The sequence below is a fragment of the Myotis myotis genome, unplaced genomic scaffold, assembly GCF_014108235.1.
Source record: "Myotis myotis isolate mMyoMyo1 unplaced genomic scaffold, mMyoMyo1.p scaffold_m19_p_12, whole genome shotgun sequence".
Lineage (NCBI taxonomy): Eukaryota > Metazoa > Chordata > Mammalia > Chiroptera > Vespertilionidae > Myotis > Myotis myotis.
The window spans coordinates 30,507,970-30,523,564 of record NW_023416316.1 but is presented as its reverse complement, the minus strand read 5'-3'; the positions used below and the strand labels follow the sequence as shown (position 1 = coordinate 30,523,564).

At 37.6% G+C, this 15,595-nt stretch overlaps 1 protein-coding gene across 9 annotated transcripts in view; it reads right to left on the bottom strand.

Annotated features, from left to right (window-relative positions):
• Positions 1–15,595, bottom strand: part of TUT7 (terminal uridylyl transferase 7) — a 57,377-nt gene that overhangs the window by 4,198 nt on the left and 37,584 nt on the right. For 6 of the 9 annotated variants that reach the window (XM_036330631.1, XM_036330632.1, XM_036330630.1 and 3 more), the window contains 8 exons: positions 15,456–15,533; positions 14,655–14,832; positions 12,496–12,543; positions 12,326–12,417; positions 10,473–10,588; positions 8,677–9,002; positions 6,545–6,621; positions 6,090–6,153 (listed from right to left, as the gene is read on the bottom strand). In XM_036330631.1, coding sequence (XP_036186524.1) covers positions 6,090–6,153; positions 6,545–6,621; positions 8,677–9,002; positions 10,473–10,588; positions 12,326–12,417; positions 12,496–12,543; positions 14,655–14,832; positions 15,456–15,533 — 979 coding nt within the window. Of the gene's footprint in view, positions 1–6,089; positions 6,154–6,544; positions 6,622–8,676; positions 9,003–10,472; positions 10,589–12,325; positions 12,418–12,495; positions 12,544–14,654; positions 14,833–15,002; positions 15,116–15,455; positions 15,534–15,595 lie in introns of those variants that run through there. The other 3 variants (XM_036330636.1, XM_036330635.1, XR_004971250.1) reach the window with 3 other exon arrangements.

The window sequence follows — 15,595 nt, the reverse complement described above, 5'->3', positions numbered from 1 at the left end:
GTCCCCTCGACTGGGAGTTTGACCAGGGGGCAGGGCTGGCCAACCACTTGTGGCCCCTCCCCCAGCCGGCCCAGCTCCCAGTTGGCTCCCCTCCCACACCCGCTCCCCGAAACTGTGCATGAATTCGTGCATTGGGCCTCCAGTCTTAATAGAAAATTCTGTGGAAGTGAAACAAAGGTATTCAAGGAAAAAAAGGAAATGATGTAAAGTTTCTGCAATAATATTTATATTTCATTTGATACATACATTTAAAGCTGATTTAAAAGTTGTATTTTATGTTAGTATTTATTATCTCCCCCACCCCCAGAAATTACAAAAGCTTTGCAGCTATGATGAAAAACTTAGACATCAACTTAAAAACATAAAGGAGACATATGAACTTTCAAAATTTTGTGAAAGAGTATGTAATCAAAAAATGTTTTGAAGACACTGATATATCATATATTTGAAAACAGTCCCTTAATCAGGAATGATTAAAGAAATAATAATATAGTGATATACTGGAGTATCAAGAATACTGGATATCAAAAAGGATGATTTACATTCACGGATAATAAGATCTCCCCATACTGTTTCAAAAAATGTTGGAATGGCTCAGAGGTTGAGTGTCGACCTATGAACCAGGAGGTCATGGTTCGATTCCCAGTCAGGGCATCTGCTTGGGTTGCAGGTTCGAACCCCTGTGTGGGGTGTGCAGGAGGCAGCCCATTAATGATTCTCTCTCATCATTGATGTTTCTGTCTCTCTATGTCCCTCTCCCTTCTTTTCTGAAATCAATAAATATATATTAAAAAGAAAAAAGTTATATAAGTACACATCATCATGAGGGAGAAAAGATACCCATTAATCTATTTACAGCATCTTTAATTTTTAAGATTTCAAACCATGGGATTAAAGTGGAATACATGAAGAAACAGTTCCTTTAGAAAAGTGATTTCCTTTAAAAAATGGGGGAGGATTAAGGATCAGAAATATGTTAGGTTCTTGAGATTCACAAACTGAATAAACTGTTATATGTAATTATGTCAGAGTAATTAACTTATGCAAAAAAGTCAGTTTATAACCACGATTCTCTAATCTTCAAATACTCTTATTAAGAAATTTGTCCTGTAAGATAAATTACAGCAAGGTTGGTACTTCCTGCTAATTACAGTAATAAGAACAGTGATAATTTATTGAGTGGTATGTGCCTGATACTGTGCTATGGGCTTTACATATATGAAATTAATCCTTATTGCCCTGTAAGGTGCTAGTTCCAATTAATTGATAAGGAAACTGAGGCAGAGAGAGGTTCAAAACTTGCTGAGGTGACACAGCCAGTAAATAATTGGGCTGGATTTCAAACTCAAGTATGTCTGACTTTAAAAGCTCATGATCTTAGCCATTCCACACTCTATTGTTCCTTCAAAGTGAGTATAACTCTAATCAATACAATTTACAGAACATCTAAGGCATTGTGTTGTCTGTGTGTATGCGGGGGAGGGAAATAACAACGAAGAGCAAGGAAATTCATGAAATTTTCTATTCAATACTATCTAGTTTAGGAGGTAAGAACTATATGTAGCCATATGGAAAAGAATGGCCCGGCTGGCGTGGCTCAGTGGTTAAACGTGAACCTACGATCCAGGAGGTCATGGTTGGATTCTCAGTCAGGGCATATGCCCAGGTTGCGGGTTTGATCCCCAGTATGGGGTGTGCAGGAGGCAGCCAATCAATGAGTCTCTCTCATCATTGATGTTTTTCTCTTTCTCTCTCCCTCTCCCTTCCTCTCTGAAATCAATAAAACATATATTTAAAAAAGAAGAAGAAAAGAATGGAGACAGGTATTAGGAGAGGACAGGGAATATGGCTGAGTGTTTACTATAATCTGGGTGCATCTTCTCAGCACCCAGCGAGATAAATGGTGCTACTGCAATTTTATACATGAGACATCTGGAACTCAGAGAAGCTAACCTCTTGCCTAAGGTCAACACAGCTAATGTGCTAGAGCAGTGGCTGTCCATCAACAGGCTCTGGTGAGAAGGAAGAGCTTTGGGGAAATTTAACACTACATATAATTGAGACATTTCACATTCATAACAACATATATAATTTGGGTAAGTTTATCATGGATAAGTTTGACAGTCTTAACAGCTGTCATATTCTTACTTGAAGAGTTTATGTTTTTGGAAAGGATAGATTTTAGCTACCTATAACTGTTATTTGTTTTTTTTCTGGCATTACATTAATTTTTTTTTCTGTAGTAAATTTAAGTTTTACAGTTGCTCAAAAGATTTATAAGTGTCATTTTCTTACTTAGAAGATAATTACAGAAATCCTAACTTATTGCCAATCAGTAATGCCATTTTTATAATGTCTAACATCTGTATTCCTGCAGCACTTAAAAAATTATAATAAAATTCTACTTTCAAGATGTATAAAGCCTTTAGCAGGAGCAATGTTGACATAGCCCTGCAGAAATACCAATGAATCACCACCCACCACAAGCCTCTGCTCTGTTCTTGCTGTACGCAGGCGCTGCTCTAAGTGCTTTGACATGGATTTCTCAACATCCCTACAAGTCAGGTGTTACTCTTATTATTATCCCTTAGAACAGATAAGAAAACTGAGGCAAGTGGAGGCTAAGCAGATGTTTCAAGATTACAAAGCTAGAAAATATACCATGCAATCTGATTGCAGAGCCAATATTCTTAAGACATTTCATCTTTGGCTAAAAGGACATCTAAACTAAGCAAGAATCAGTATTTTTCCTATGTAACATGTTCTGGAATTGTTTGTTCAGGGCTGACCCTTGTGAAAACAACTCTTGGCTTGTTTACATATGCTAACCTTGTGACCCTCAAACCCAGAGGATCTATGAGAAACAACCCCTAACTGTGGTTGAGTCTGTTTCCCACAGGCTTTCATTTGTTGAATCAAAGTTGCTTCCAGAGACAGCCTGTCAACTCCCTTATCCTTCTTTCATGGCTGCTCTCATTGTCAATCAAATCATCTCACAATAGGCTCTATTCTCATTTCACTTCTATTTGATTTTGGGGGTTTTCCCAGTAATATTTTTTTGGTTTATAAGTCCATGCATTCTACTGAGAACAATTACAAAACCTTCCCAGCAAACAGCTGCTCCTGAATTTTCTCACTGAGCCTCCTGTGTCTTTACCTTTCATGCATTCCAGTCCCCTTTTGGGCAAGGATGGCAATTCTTTGAAGCTTTGTGCTTCTCTTTGAATCATCTGACCTCACTCTGTATGTCAACATCAATCCCCAGGCCTTTGAAATTTTGATTGTTAAAAGGTCTGACGCTATTAAAAAACCCACCACCAGTCAAGTTCACAGATCATAAAAATAAATGCCTATTTCTTTTTAGATTATTTTATATGAGATAATTGACCTTGGCACTTTTCTCCTGTTAACATTCAAAGTAGAGACAACCAAACATTCCTCGCGGGAGCTTTCTTAGCCTTCCCAGGTGAGATCACTGTGCCCTGGCAACAGCTGGTGGACAAAGGAAGAGTTCTCTTTACTGCAGGATTTAGGAGGCTGCTGAGGATCTGAGAGTGCTACTTCTCCGTAACTGACATTTATGGGAGATAGCTTAGAGTCCAGCAGTTCTCAACCTGTGGGTCACGACCCCTTTGGTGGTCGAACGACCCTTTCACAGGGGTCGCCTAAAACCATCCTGCAAATCAGATATTTACATTATGATTCATAACAGTAGCAACATTACAGTTATGAAGTAGCAACGAAAATAATTTTATGGTTGGGTCACAACATGAGGAACTGTATTTAAGGGCCAGAAGGTTGAGAACCACTGGCTTAGACCCGTCACACTCTAACTAACACAGGCATTAGCAATAACATGATATGTACAAACTGAGCATACAAAATGTGGGTTGACATGACATACAAAAATGTCAGGTTATATTAATGAAGTTTTAAAATTTCCAAATTTTCTCATAAATTATACAATCAAGTTCAAAAGACTATACATGCTTATATAATTTCCCTCCTTTAAAACAACTTTATTGGACAAGATGAGAGAGGGAGAGAGGAGAGAGGAAAGGGGAGCGGTGAAAGACTGACAGGCACTTTTAAGCAAAGTTACTAAGGATATCAACAGGCCAGAAGTCAGAATGTTTGCATCAAATTTATAGTTTCATCCTTTTGTACCAAAAAAGCTGAAAAAGCTAGTATGTTAAAGTTACTTTTTCTTTTCTGCTTCAATTTCCTCCCTTCTGTTTCAAGACTCAAAAGCACTATTGAAACTCCAGGAAAAGGCCTGCAGAGCCTTCCAGTGTCCCCTCCCTTTCAGCACCTGTCCATAGACCCGGGGACCTACCACTTTGTGCCCACAGCTGAAGTCACGTTGCCTACAATTCCTCTCCCAGCATTTCTCACCAGAACTCCTTGTAATCAGGTTTTTCTCCCTTGCATGCCAAAGAAACAGCTCTTTTCAAAGTCACCAGTGACTTCTGCATTGCCAAGTCCAGTGCTTAATTCTCAATCTACAGCTGCAGGAGACCTATGAGCAGCAACTCACACAATTCCCTTCTCTTTGAGGAACTTCCTCCATTTGAATTCCAGGACCCAGCGCGCACGCACGCTCTCTCTCTCTCTCTCTCTTTTAAATATACTTTATTGCTTTTTTACAGAGAGGAAGGGAAAGGGATAGAGAGTTAGAAACATCGATGAGAGAGAAACATCGATCAGCTGCCTCCTGCGCATCCCCTACTGGGGATATGCCTGCAACCAAGGTACATGCCCTTGACTGGAACCGAACCTGGGACCCTTCAGTCCGCAGGCCAATGCTCTATCCACTGAGCCAAACCGGTTAGGGCAGGACCCAGCTCTATTGCTGCTTCTATTCTCTCATTGACCATTTTTTCTGTCTCCTTTATTTTCCACCTGAGCATCTAAATGCTTTTCTTTTCTATCTGCATTTACTTTCTAGGAGATCTCACTCAGACCCAGGTCTAAGTACAATTACACTGATATTAAAATTTATATCAACAATTACACTGACATTAACATTTATTATCTCCTGCTCTAAAGGCCAGGCTTATATCCAATTGGCTACTCGGCATCTCTATCTAGATATCTAGTCAGTTTCTTAAACTTAGGTTTCTAAAACTAAACTCTCTTTCTCCCCCCAATATGCTCTCCAAGCAGAGAATATTCAACCTCTATTCTTCTGGTTGCTCAGGCCAAATATCATAGTGGCATCTCTGATTTATACTTTGTCATCCAACCCTCAGAAATTATGTTTGAAGATGCCACCTTCAAAATACAGTAAAAGTCCTCACTTAATGTCATCAATAGGTGCTACATGTTCCAGACCCATCTACCCTCACCTCACCTCTTACCACCCTTTCCTGCTCATTCCAGTCAGTGACCCTGGAGGATAAAAACTGTTTTTGGTTCTGCTGTAACAGTCGAACTCCAATTTCCCACTGACTTGCCCCTTCCTTGATTCTTTGCTTAAATTTAAAAGTTACTTTATAAGAAAGGCAACCTCCCTCTCCAACATTGTTTCCCTTTTCCTGCTTTATATTTCTTAGCACCTGTCACCACACGAAATGTTTATGTATCTCCTCTGACTAGAATGAGAGAGGGGCTATGCTGTAGCCTCAGTGGGTGGGTGTGCGCCTTAAATATTTGCTGAAGGAATGAATAAATGACTTAGTGAGAGAGAGAGAGTGGAGTTCAGACCAATAATTACTTTCTTTCCTTACTTTGGTGCAGTGAATAATCTCCATGAAGAGATTACACTGTTGACAACACAGTGGCAATTTCAAAGCAGAAACAAAAAGCATGGAAGAGGAACAAATAATTCAAGACTACGGTTCCTTCTCAGGGATGGTATAAGAATCACCTATAAATTAAAAAAATACACAGGCCCAAGCCTAATCCTTGAAGAATCTGATTTAGGAGATGAAGGAGGGGCAGGGTAACTGTATTTTTAAAAGTTCCCCAAGTGATTCTAATGTCCAATCCCTGTTAAAACCACTTATTCAAAAGAAGTGTCTCAAAAGGCATGTGGTAACTAAGCAGTAAGTAAAAGAACACACATTTGTTGTTTTCAACCCACATACCTGACTGGGGACTCAAAAATATAGCTGCTTTTTGTTTCTTTTTGTCTTCATGTAAAAGCACTGCCTAAAAAATGAAATACACTGGTTTACAAAATTGAAAGGAACAGCATCTGAAAGAGCTTTAAAACTGTAACCATATCCAAGGAGAGCTGAAATTAGGCATGTGGGTGGCAGAATTTTGCAAGTTACTGAAAAGCGAGACACATATGCAGGGATCCTTAAAGCACGCCCTGCCATCCCGGGCACAGCAAGCCTCTTCACCACACTGTGCTGAGGGCAGAGGGAGGGAGCCGGGGGGTTAGCCAGAAGGAAGGAGTGAGGGCCAGGGCCTGCCCAGCACCTCAAGGACCCGGCATACCTTGAGGACCTGGCACAGAGCTGCTAGCACCCAGTAAAGGTTTTCTGACTAGAGAGATGCTGGAAGGCCTTCTTGCTTAGGTTTGGGCTAGGTTTACCTGAACAAATGTTTCAGTTGGTCTCAAAGTACTAGGTGAAGAAGGGGATCCACATACCCAATGTGGTTTAAACATACCTAAGAAAGAAATCGGCACTTTTTGTTCCTACTTTAAATTGAAAGCAGTAGCCCTGTTTTCAAACTTGTACAGAAAGCTTGTCTGTTGATATGACAGAAGCTCTACTGAATATATTGCGTGGACAAAATAATAATGTATTTGCAGAAATGAGAGGGAGCAGCAGAACTCTTAGATAGGAAGCAGCAGCTATTTATTCTTCATTGCAACTGGAAAAAATTCACCACACTCCAGCCCACTCTTCCCTTCTTATTTTACTTTTAGAATATGACGACTTGACTTGCACTGTACATACTGCATTCTGAAGTAACCAAGACTAATGCTTCTGCTTTGGTTGGATTATAAACACCCCCCCCCACCCCCCCGCCATGTCCCCTTCCCCTCTGATCTGCTGCTGTCGCAGCCTGACAGAATCACTGCTCTAATTGTTTTGAGAGCTTCACTGTTAGACAACTTAAAACTTGCTACTAGCTAAAAAGCAGCAATCCATCCATGCTGGGGACCACAGGGCATTCCTTCACCACTCCGTTGTAACAAAAAGGAACACAATGACAATGTGCTTCAGCTATTTGTAACACAGACCTTGAGTTCCTCTGAATGGTGGCCTACAACAACTATGGTAAAACTTTACTACATCTCATCTACACTGTTTACAGTTTCCTCATCTGTTAACTGGGGATATCAATAATACTACATTTGATGGGGCTGTGGTGAAAATTACATGAAATTACCCATGTAGTTAAAATAGTGCCTGGTCTATTGTAAGCAATCAGTGAATGTTAGTTATTGCTATTATTTTGAATTCTCATAATTATATTTATTTCATATAAAAGAAAATCATTTTATTCTGGCATTTTTCCCACATTAGGGCAAAAGAGCTTGAGTTTGAGTTCTTTAGAAGTAGGGCAAGGTGTATCTTTCATAAATGCTTTAAGTCCTATTTTAAAATCAGTAATTAATTTAAAAATATACTCCTTTGCATATAAAGCTTCTTTTTGGAAAAAGCAAGTACAGGTGATCTATAAGTTTCTTGTTTTAAAAAGAAAGAGACAAAAAAGAAAGAAAGAGACACCATATTGCTGATTTAATGAACTGGGGAAGAAGTTGTTAGTGTTCCAGGAACAATAAACACTGGAATGAACACTTTAAGGAAACTACCAGCAGTGCTAACTTTTGTGTGCTGTTCACAAACATATACAGTTGAGGACAGAAATAGGGTTACTATTTTAATAAAAAAAAATGTCTTAGAGTCTCTTTTATAAACTAACCATATTTCATCCACATTCACAGATTTGTTCTAAAAAAGTGAAAGTGTATAAACTGCTTATATATACACAAAGGCACCCTTACTCTTAGTAGTCTGTCAAAAAGGTACCTTAAATATTTGAGCCATTTAATATAATGTGTTAATTCAGATCCAACAACTTAAAGAGGCAAGATAATGGATGATTTTGAACTACTGACTTATGTTTTTCCTCATCATAATCATCATATTTATTGCAGAAAAATATTTAAATGATAAAATCCAAAGACAAACCCCTCCTTAATTCTCCTCTGCAGTTAGAACCACTATTAACTGTATAACCTATTTCCTTATAGTCCCTTTTCCACGCATGTGCATGTTATGTATTTAAATAGAAATACATGTGGCTCAGTGAACACACAGTTTGGCAGCCTGAGATTACCTGACGCCTCCTCCATGGCTGGGCAGTGCTTCAACTTCAAAAGTGCCCACACTGAGTAGCTCAAGTTACAGTTTGTCTTATGGTCACTTAGGCTACATTTTTTAGGTACTGGGAATGACCAGGTTTTCATTTTATTGATAATCTTATTTAAAAAGTCAACCAAATTACTTTCATAAGCTTCTAAATAAAACCAGGAATTAAGTGTTTAAGACTTATAAAAGATAAGGATTAAAGGAGGAGAGGGAATCTCACTTTCTTAAAAAAAATCTTTTTGAGTCATTAGATTTGTTAAAGAAATAAATAGTACAGAACTCTAAAAAGATTTCCCCTGTGATGTGATTGGGAACATCAAAGTGTGACTGGTGTGCATACCTGGAGAGCCTTTGAACTGTGGGCATTCCTTTTTAATGTGCCCCTCTCGTCCACAAATAAAACAACGTTTTTCTCTCAAGTCTTTGTCATCCTGTCTCTTCCACTTTTCCGCCGACGGCCTGAGCATCTTCTCTCTCCCCAGATCGACAACTGCCTTCACCGGCTTGGCTTTCTGAGGCGTGTACTGCACGGGCTTCTCCTCTTTTGAGGACACCTCCCTTTCTGCACACTTGTTTTGAACTTCTTTGTCATCTTTGCTTCTTTTGTCCTTGTTCTCAGGGTATCTTTGGTTTGGGGTATCTTCCTGATCTCGCCGTCGCCTCACTCTGTAGAAAATGATATAATACTGGTAGGAAAAAAATCCAAACAGAATTCTAACAAAATAAGACAATTCCAGGTTTAGGAAATAATGAGAAACAGAAGGCATTAAAGGGCAACCCCAGAATTTAACAAACTTAAATCTATTTTTTTCTACTAAAAAGCAACCTCAGGGCTTAAGGGTATTTTTCCTTTTTATTTTCACAATTACTCCAGTGCTCTAAAACCAATTAGTGGGACTCCTTGATATTGATGTAATGAAACTTGTCCCTGGGGTGATTCTTTTAGAACCTTTCTGGCCTGCTTAGCATTCTTTACTAGACACTGGAAATTTGAGATGTGAAACTTTAAATACATTCATTCACATGCCCAGAAAAGGGACCAGAAGGAAATAGGTTCACAAGCAAGTGATGGTTATAAGGAGATTTAGGGTCTTAAAATATTAAAATCATTTTTTCCTTGCCCATGACCAGTGACTATATTACTTGAGTAAAAAACAAATATGTACTAAATAAGAGCCTTAAATTTCAGATGATGACCTGTTTTATTTTTGTTGTTGTTGTTTGTTTTTGGTTAATCCTTACCCAAATATATTTTTCCCATTGATTTTTAGAGAGTGGAAAGTGGGAGGAGAGAGAAACATCAATGTGAGAGAGACTCATTATTGGTTGCCGCCCATACATGTCCCGACAAGGGCCAAGGATCCAACCTGCTACCCAGGTACGTGACTTTGACCGGGTAGCAAACCCATGACCCTTTGGTCCCAGGGCCGATGCTCTAAGCACTGAGTAACACCAGCCAGGGAGATGATAACCTGTTTTTAAATGAGCATATTATCATCCAAGTAAAAGCACCACTACCACCCCAAACAATATGTTCAAAGTGAGCATCCAAAACCATGTCCCTCTGTCCTCCTGCAAACAGCAGAAAGCATGGTCACCAAGCTGAGTAGGTCACCATAGCAATATTAAGGCGTACAAGTAAAACTGTGTACAAGTGAAAGGGTCTTATAGTCCAAGACATTGTCAGTGAATCCCAATCCCAACAGGGCATGCCCCTTATTGTACATTAGAAGTGTAACTGACATCCTGAAGGAACCAATTTTACTTTTCATTGACTGAAATGATTCTGAACTTCTCACTGCTATAAAAGGGAAGAATTTTAGTTTCCTCTTTTCTCTTCCATCCCAACTACAGAGGCCGATAACCAGATGATTGAGCAATGATTAGAGCCATGACCCATATTAGGAAAAGGGACCAGGCCTGAGAGACTGTCGCCGTTACACTGGAGTCAATTCTCATTATCTGTATGTAAGGCCATATTTTAAATCACCTCATTTTCATTACAAAAAACCTTAAATTTACCTGAGAACTGCTGAATTTCCTTAAAGTTTATTTTCTGTTACAACAGAACCTCATTTAAAAACTGGTACATTAAGAGCATAAAATCAAAACCACCACTTTTGAACATTTACTTACTTTCTCCTCAAAGGACAGTCCTTCATGAAGTGTCCAATTTTCCCACAAATTCGGCAACATCTATCATTTGGGGCCAACTGTCCTTCAGTTAGCACATCTGGATCAAAAAAGTACTCCTGGAAAAACATAAATATATACAAATATGAAGTATTACTATGAGATCAAAACACAAAGCTAACCCGACAGCAATCAGGTATCTTATCTCAACATCAACATTATCATTAACTTAATACCTATTATTTATACTGGTTAATTTCAAATCTAAAACCATTATGAGGTCTAAATCAGGATTTTACCTAAACTCCAATTTTACGTAGTCCTTTTCATCACAGCACTCTGTTTATCCTTAACCACAAAGGTAGCTTTCCCCAGCACTTCTAAATATAAGAGCATCACATAGCCCAGAAGTCAGCTGCCCCAGGACTTGGAGGGAGCTGAGTCCAGGTACAAAAGTTTCCTTGCTCTAAAAAAAGAGAAAAGCTAACACCTAATGAATTGAGGAACATGAGTGCATATACAGATTACAGAGAAAAATAAAGAGGCTATGTGCTGTTGCTTTATTTCATTGTGGTTTCTGAAGGGAAATATCAGAAGAAAGGAAAGACAATGGTCTGGACTCTAGCCCCTTTACCACTGAAATGAAGGTGGGGGACCAGCAGCACCAGCATCACCTGGGAGCTTGTAAGAAATGCAAAGTCCTCCTGAGTCAGAATCTGCATTTAACAAAATCCCCAGGTGATATGTTTGGACAAGTTTCAGAAGCACTGACAGACTACCACAGCAATATCTACAACTAGATGTTCACTTGTTATCAAATGCTGAATATTGCTACACACAAAACAGTTAAGGTTCATTAAAAGTGTATTCAGAAGATTAATGCAGAAAAATAATAACTTTATTTTAAACATAAAACCCTCTAGCTCTGCTCTAGCTGGTGTGGCTCAGTTGGTTGGAGCATCGTCCCATGCACTAAAGGGTTGACAGTTCAATTCCTGGTCAGGGCACATACCTGGGTTTCAGGTTTGATACTCAGACAGGAGGCAACCAATAGATGTTTTTCTCATACATCAATGTTTCTCTCTCTCTTCCCCTTATCCCCCTCTCTCAAATCAATAAAATATATCCTTGGGTGAGGATAATAATAATAATGATAATTTTAAAACCTCTAGTTTCTTACCCCCCTTTTTCTCACTGAAATACGTTATTTTTATAATGCAACTTTGTTTTTAATGAGTGCGGCTCAATAGAAACCTGAGCATTAGTTTATATGAGAACAGACAGTTCTAGTACAGGCAGCACCGTCCCATTAAGGGATTTATTACTCTTTGCAAGTACAGTAATAAACAAACAAAGGAAAGTCTAGACTTCATATGGATGCCCTTAGGCATGTGCAAATGGCTTGGCTGAGGCTGGCATGGAGCTCAATGCTGGTGGTGCAGCAATGCCACCTATATGTCTTACCAAGGAAAAGCAGCAGCACCAAAATTATAAATCTTCCCACCCAAACTCCACCTCTGGCTATTTTTCCCCATCCTCCTGATGAACTGTCTCAGAGCAGGGATTTTTTAAAAAAATGTATTTATTGTCTAAAGTTTTACATATGTCTCCTTTTTCTCCAATTGATCCCCCCTTCCCCGCCCCTCCATTCCCACCTCAGGCAAGCCCCCAAGAGCAGGGATGTTTTAGAAAGGATTTTTAGGGATTTGTGTTGTAATTGTTCATCTTGGTGGCTAGACTCACCAGATAGAGTATTTAAGTTATTACTGAAGTAATATGTACAAATTAAATGCTTAATATGGGCTTTCAGAATTTTTTTTCTTTTTTTTTTTTTTTTATGTCCAACAGATGCTTACCATTTTTGAGGTGTAGTCCTTTGGAAATCCTTTGACTGGAATACCAAATACTCTTCTACCATTAATAAATGCTTTCATTATAAAATTGGTCACTAAAAAGAAAAGAATAAGAGCTCAAGTAGGTGAATTAAAAGAGATCACATGAATATTTATAAACAAAGTTAACTTACTTTTCCTTGATAATCCAGCTCCAAGATTATGATTCAAATCAAAGGGATCTAAGTAAAAAAAATGAGAATAAGATAATCAAATGGAAAATGCCACTATTCATACAATAAATGGTTTATATAACAAGTGTTACATAATTTATCATTATTAAAAGTATTAAATAACTACCTTCTTAATGATCTTCAAATTTGTTATATAGTTAAGTAATATATATTCCCAACTACAAGGCAAGTTTTATTCTCAAAAGTGTCTATCAGAAAAGAGGGTGTTGCTTTATATTTGAATTCTTATAAAATCTTTCGCATTATGAGGAGTTGCTTTATTTTGAACAATAAAATACTATTTGGAGAAGACTAACATTAGCCTGACATTATTTAATGCTAGTTTTTGAATGTATATAGAGGTCATAAATATATTTAAAACATTTTAGCACTAAATGTTCCCGCCAATTAATAAGCTTTTTAAAGACCACATTAGAAAATAATTCATCATGGATATCACAGAATGCACTCAAGTGATAAATTAAAACACACATAGGCAATAGCTACTTGGATCTCAATTTCTAGTAAAGGCTTCATATAAGAACTTCCATATGATCTTAAATATTTTCACTCAAACAACTTAGATGAGTGGATATCTGTTGTGTTCTGGAACACTATTTGTTAGATGATCCAGAAAGTGGTAGGAAGGATGAAAAACCTGCTGATGTCAATGATGTATGTGGGATCTGAATAAACTGGTTCATAAAATAAATGGGGATAAAGCATGCTTTCTAAAAATTTTTATTTATTTATTTTTTAAATATATATTTTATTGATTTTTCACAGAGAGGAAGGGAGAAGGATAGAGAGTTAGAAACATCAATGAGAGAGAAACATCGATCAGCTGCCTCCTGCACACTGCCCACTAGGGATGTGCCCGCAACCAAGGTACATGCCCTTGACCGGAATCGAACCTGGGACCTTTCAGTCCGCAGGCCGACGCTCTATTCACTGAGCCAAACTGGTTAGGGCAAAGCATGCTTTCTAAATCAAAATATTTTATAAATGATTTAAAATAAATTTACACTCATGATAATTCATAAGTGAAACATAATGTGTAGATATTTAATTTAATTATTTCCTGTAAATGCTTAAAAACATATTCAAGAAAGCAAAAAACACAACACAACAAAACAAAAACCACTCCAAAATCTTTTGGAGGGGGATCAACCCATTGTGATTTGAATTCCATTTTATATATTTTCACATTATAAGACTATCAATAGGTAGATAAAAGTTTAACCTAGAGCAGCGATTTTCAACCCATTTGTTGCCACATGAATTTTAAAACATGCGATACCTGACGTAGTCAGGGGGACTGACCTCTTTTCCCTTAAACTGTCAAATAAAAATATGACAGCAACCAGCACAATAGCCATTTGATGTGAATGAGTCAAAATTATACCAATTTTTTTTTTTTTGCCAAATCGACACAAAAATATATTTTTTGGTGTGCTGCAGAATTTTAGTAATTAGTTTATGTGTGCCATGAGATGAAAAAGGTTGAAAGTCGCTGACCTAGAGTAACACATTATTTAGGTGATATGACTTCTGATAGGCAAAAACCCTCCATTAATAGCAAATAAAGATGTTGAAAATTCACTCTTATTAGGGCTTATATCTACTAAGTGTTCAATGATAATAAAAGATCTGTCATGGTGACCAAAGACATAATGTGAGAGGATCCACATAAAGGCATCAATCATTTAAAAGTAAGTGTTTAGTTACAGCAGGAAGGCCGGGGGGGTGGGGGAGCAGGAGGGGGGGGGTGGTAAGAGATCAACTGAAGGACTTGTAAGCACGAATATAAGCATAACCAATGGACATAAGACACTGGGGGGTAGGGGAGGCCAGGGGATTGTCAAGGGCGGGGGGAAAAAAAGGAGACATATGTAATACTCTTTGTAATACTTTAAGCAATAAAAAAAAAAAAAGAAAAAAAAAAAGTAAGTGTTTAGGTGGGAAACAGATGCCTCCACCTGACGCAGGCAGTAATAGGATGGTGCACTGCACACCCTAATCAGTGGCTCCGGGCTGCCCTCCTGGAGAGATGAAGAACAATGCCCTCTTAATTCAAACTCTACATTCTAAGCAACTTTAAGTTTTGATCTTATTTGTACCTTCAATAACAATGTATTTTGAGGTCCACTGTTTCTTAAAAGTTGTAAGCAGACTTTTTCTTCTGATGCTAATAACATGTTCTTTAAAATCAAAGTCCTCTGTGTAGAAACGAAGAAGTCCCAACCAGAGCTGCCCAACAGATTCTGTATTATTTCCATATTCTGGCCAATAGGTGGGCTAAAAACAGAAGAAAACAAGGGATATCATGCCCTATAGTAAAGTGTTAATGTCAATATTCACTTGTATCTTATGAAGTAAATATGGGCTTATTTCTAATTAACTACAGTTTAAACACACAAAATATGTAATTACATAACTTTTCTTTTACATTTTAAAATACCACCTACCTGAGTTTATTAATCTTCACCCTATGACTTGGGATAGGGAGGGCTCAGGGTTTTTAATGTCAAACCTCAGAATGTATGCTAGTTGAAGAATCTTGAGATGAACTTCAAGAGCCCTGGTGATAATTATAAGTCTTTCCAAGTTATGTACAGAAATTACAGAGCAAATATTCATTTATTTGGAAAAAACTACTAAATTATTTGAAATTATTAGGCATTAAAGAACTTGGATATAGTCCCTAAAAACTCACCTGGCTTAAAAATGTTTTCAACTTCAAAGGAAACATCTGTATATGCTAGTTTTTTTATATTTTTTGTTTTGTTTTTACTATCATAATATAAATAAATATAGCAAAAGATAATATAGTTGTTGACCATCTATCTATACTACAGCATAGTATAGCTAACTTTTAGTCAAGGATGTAAGAAAAAAATCTTTACTATTAAAATACGTACCAGTTCATCTATTTGATCAAAAAAATAAATATTCCAGCCATCAACAAATATTTCAGGTTTCTTTTCACCTTTGTATATCTGCAATTAATTTTTAAACTATTAGTATGGGTTACAAACTTAATGCACTGATACAAAACTTT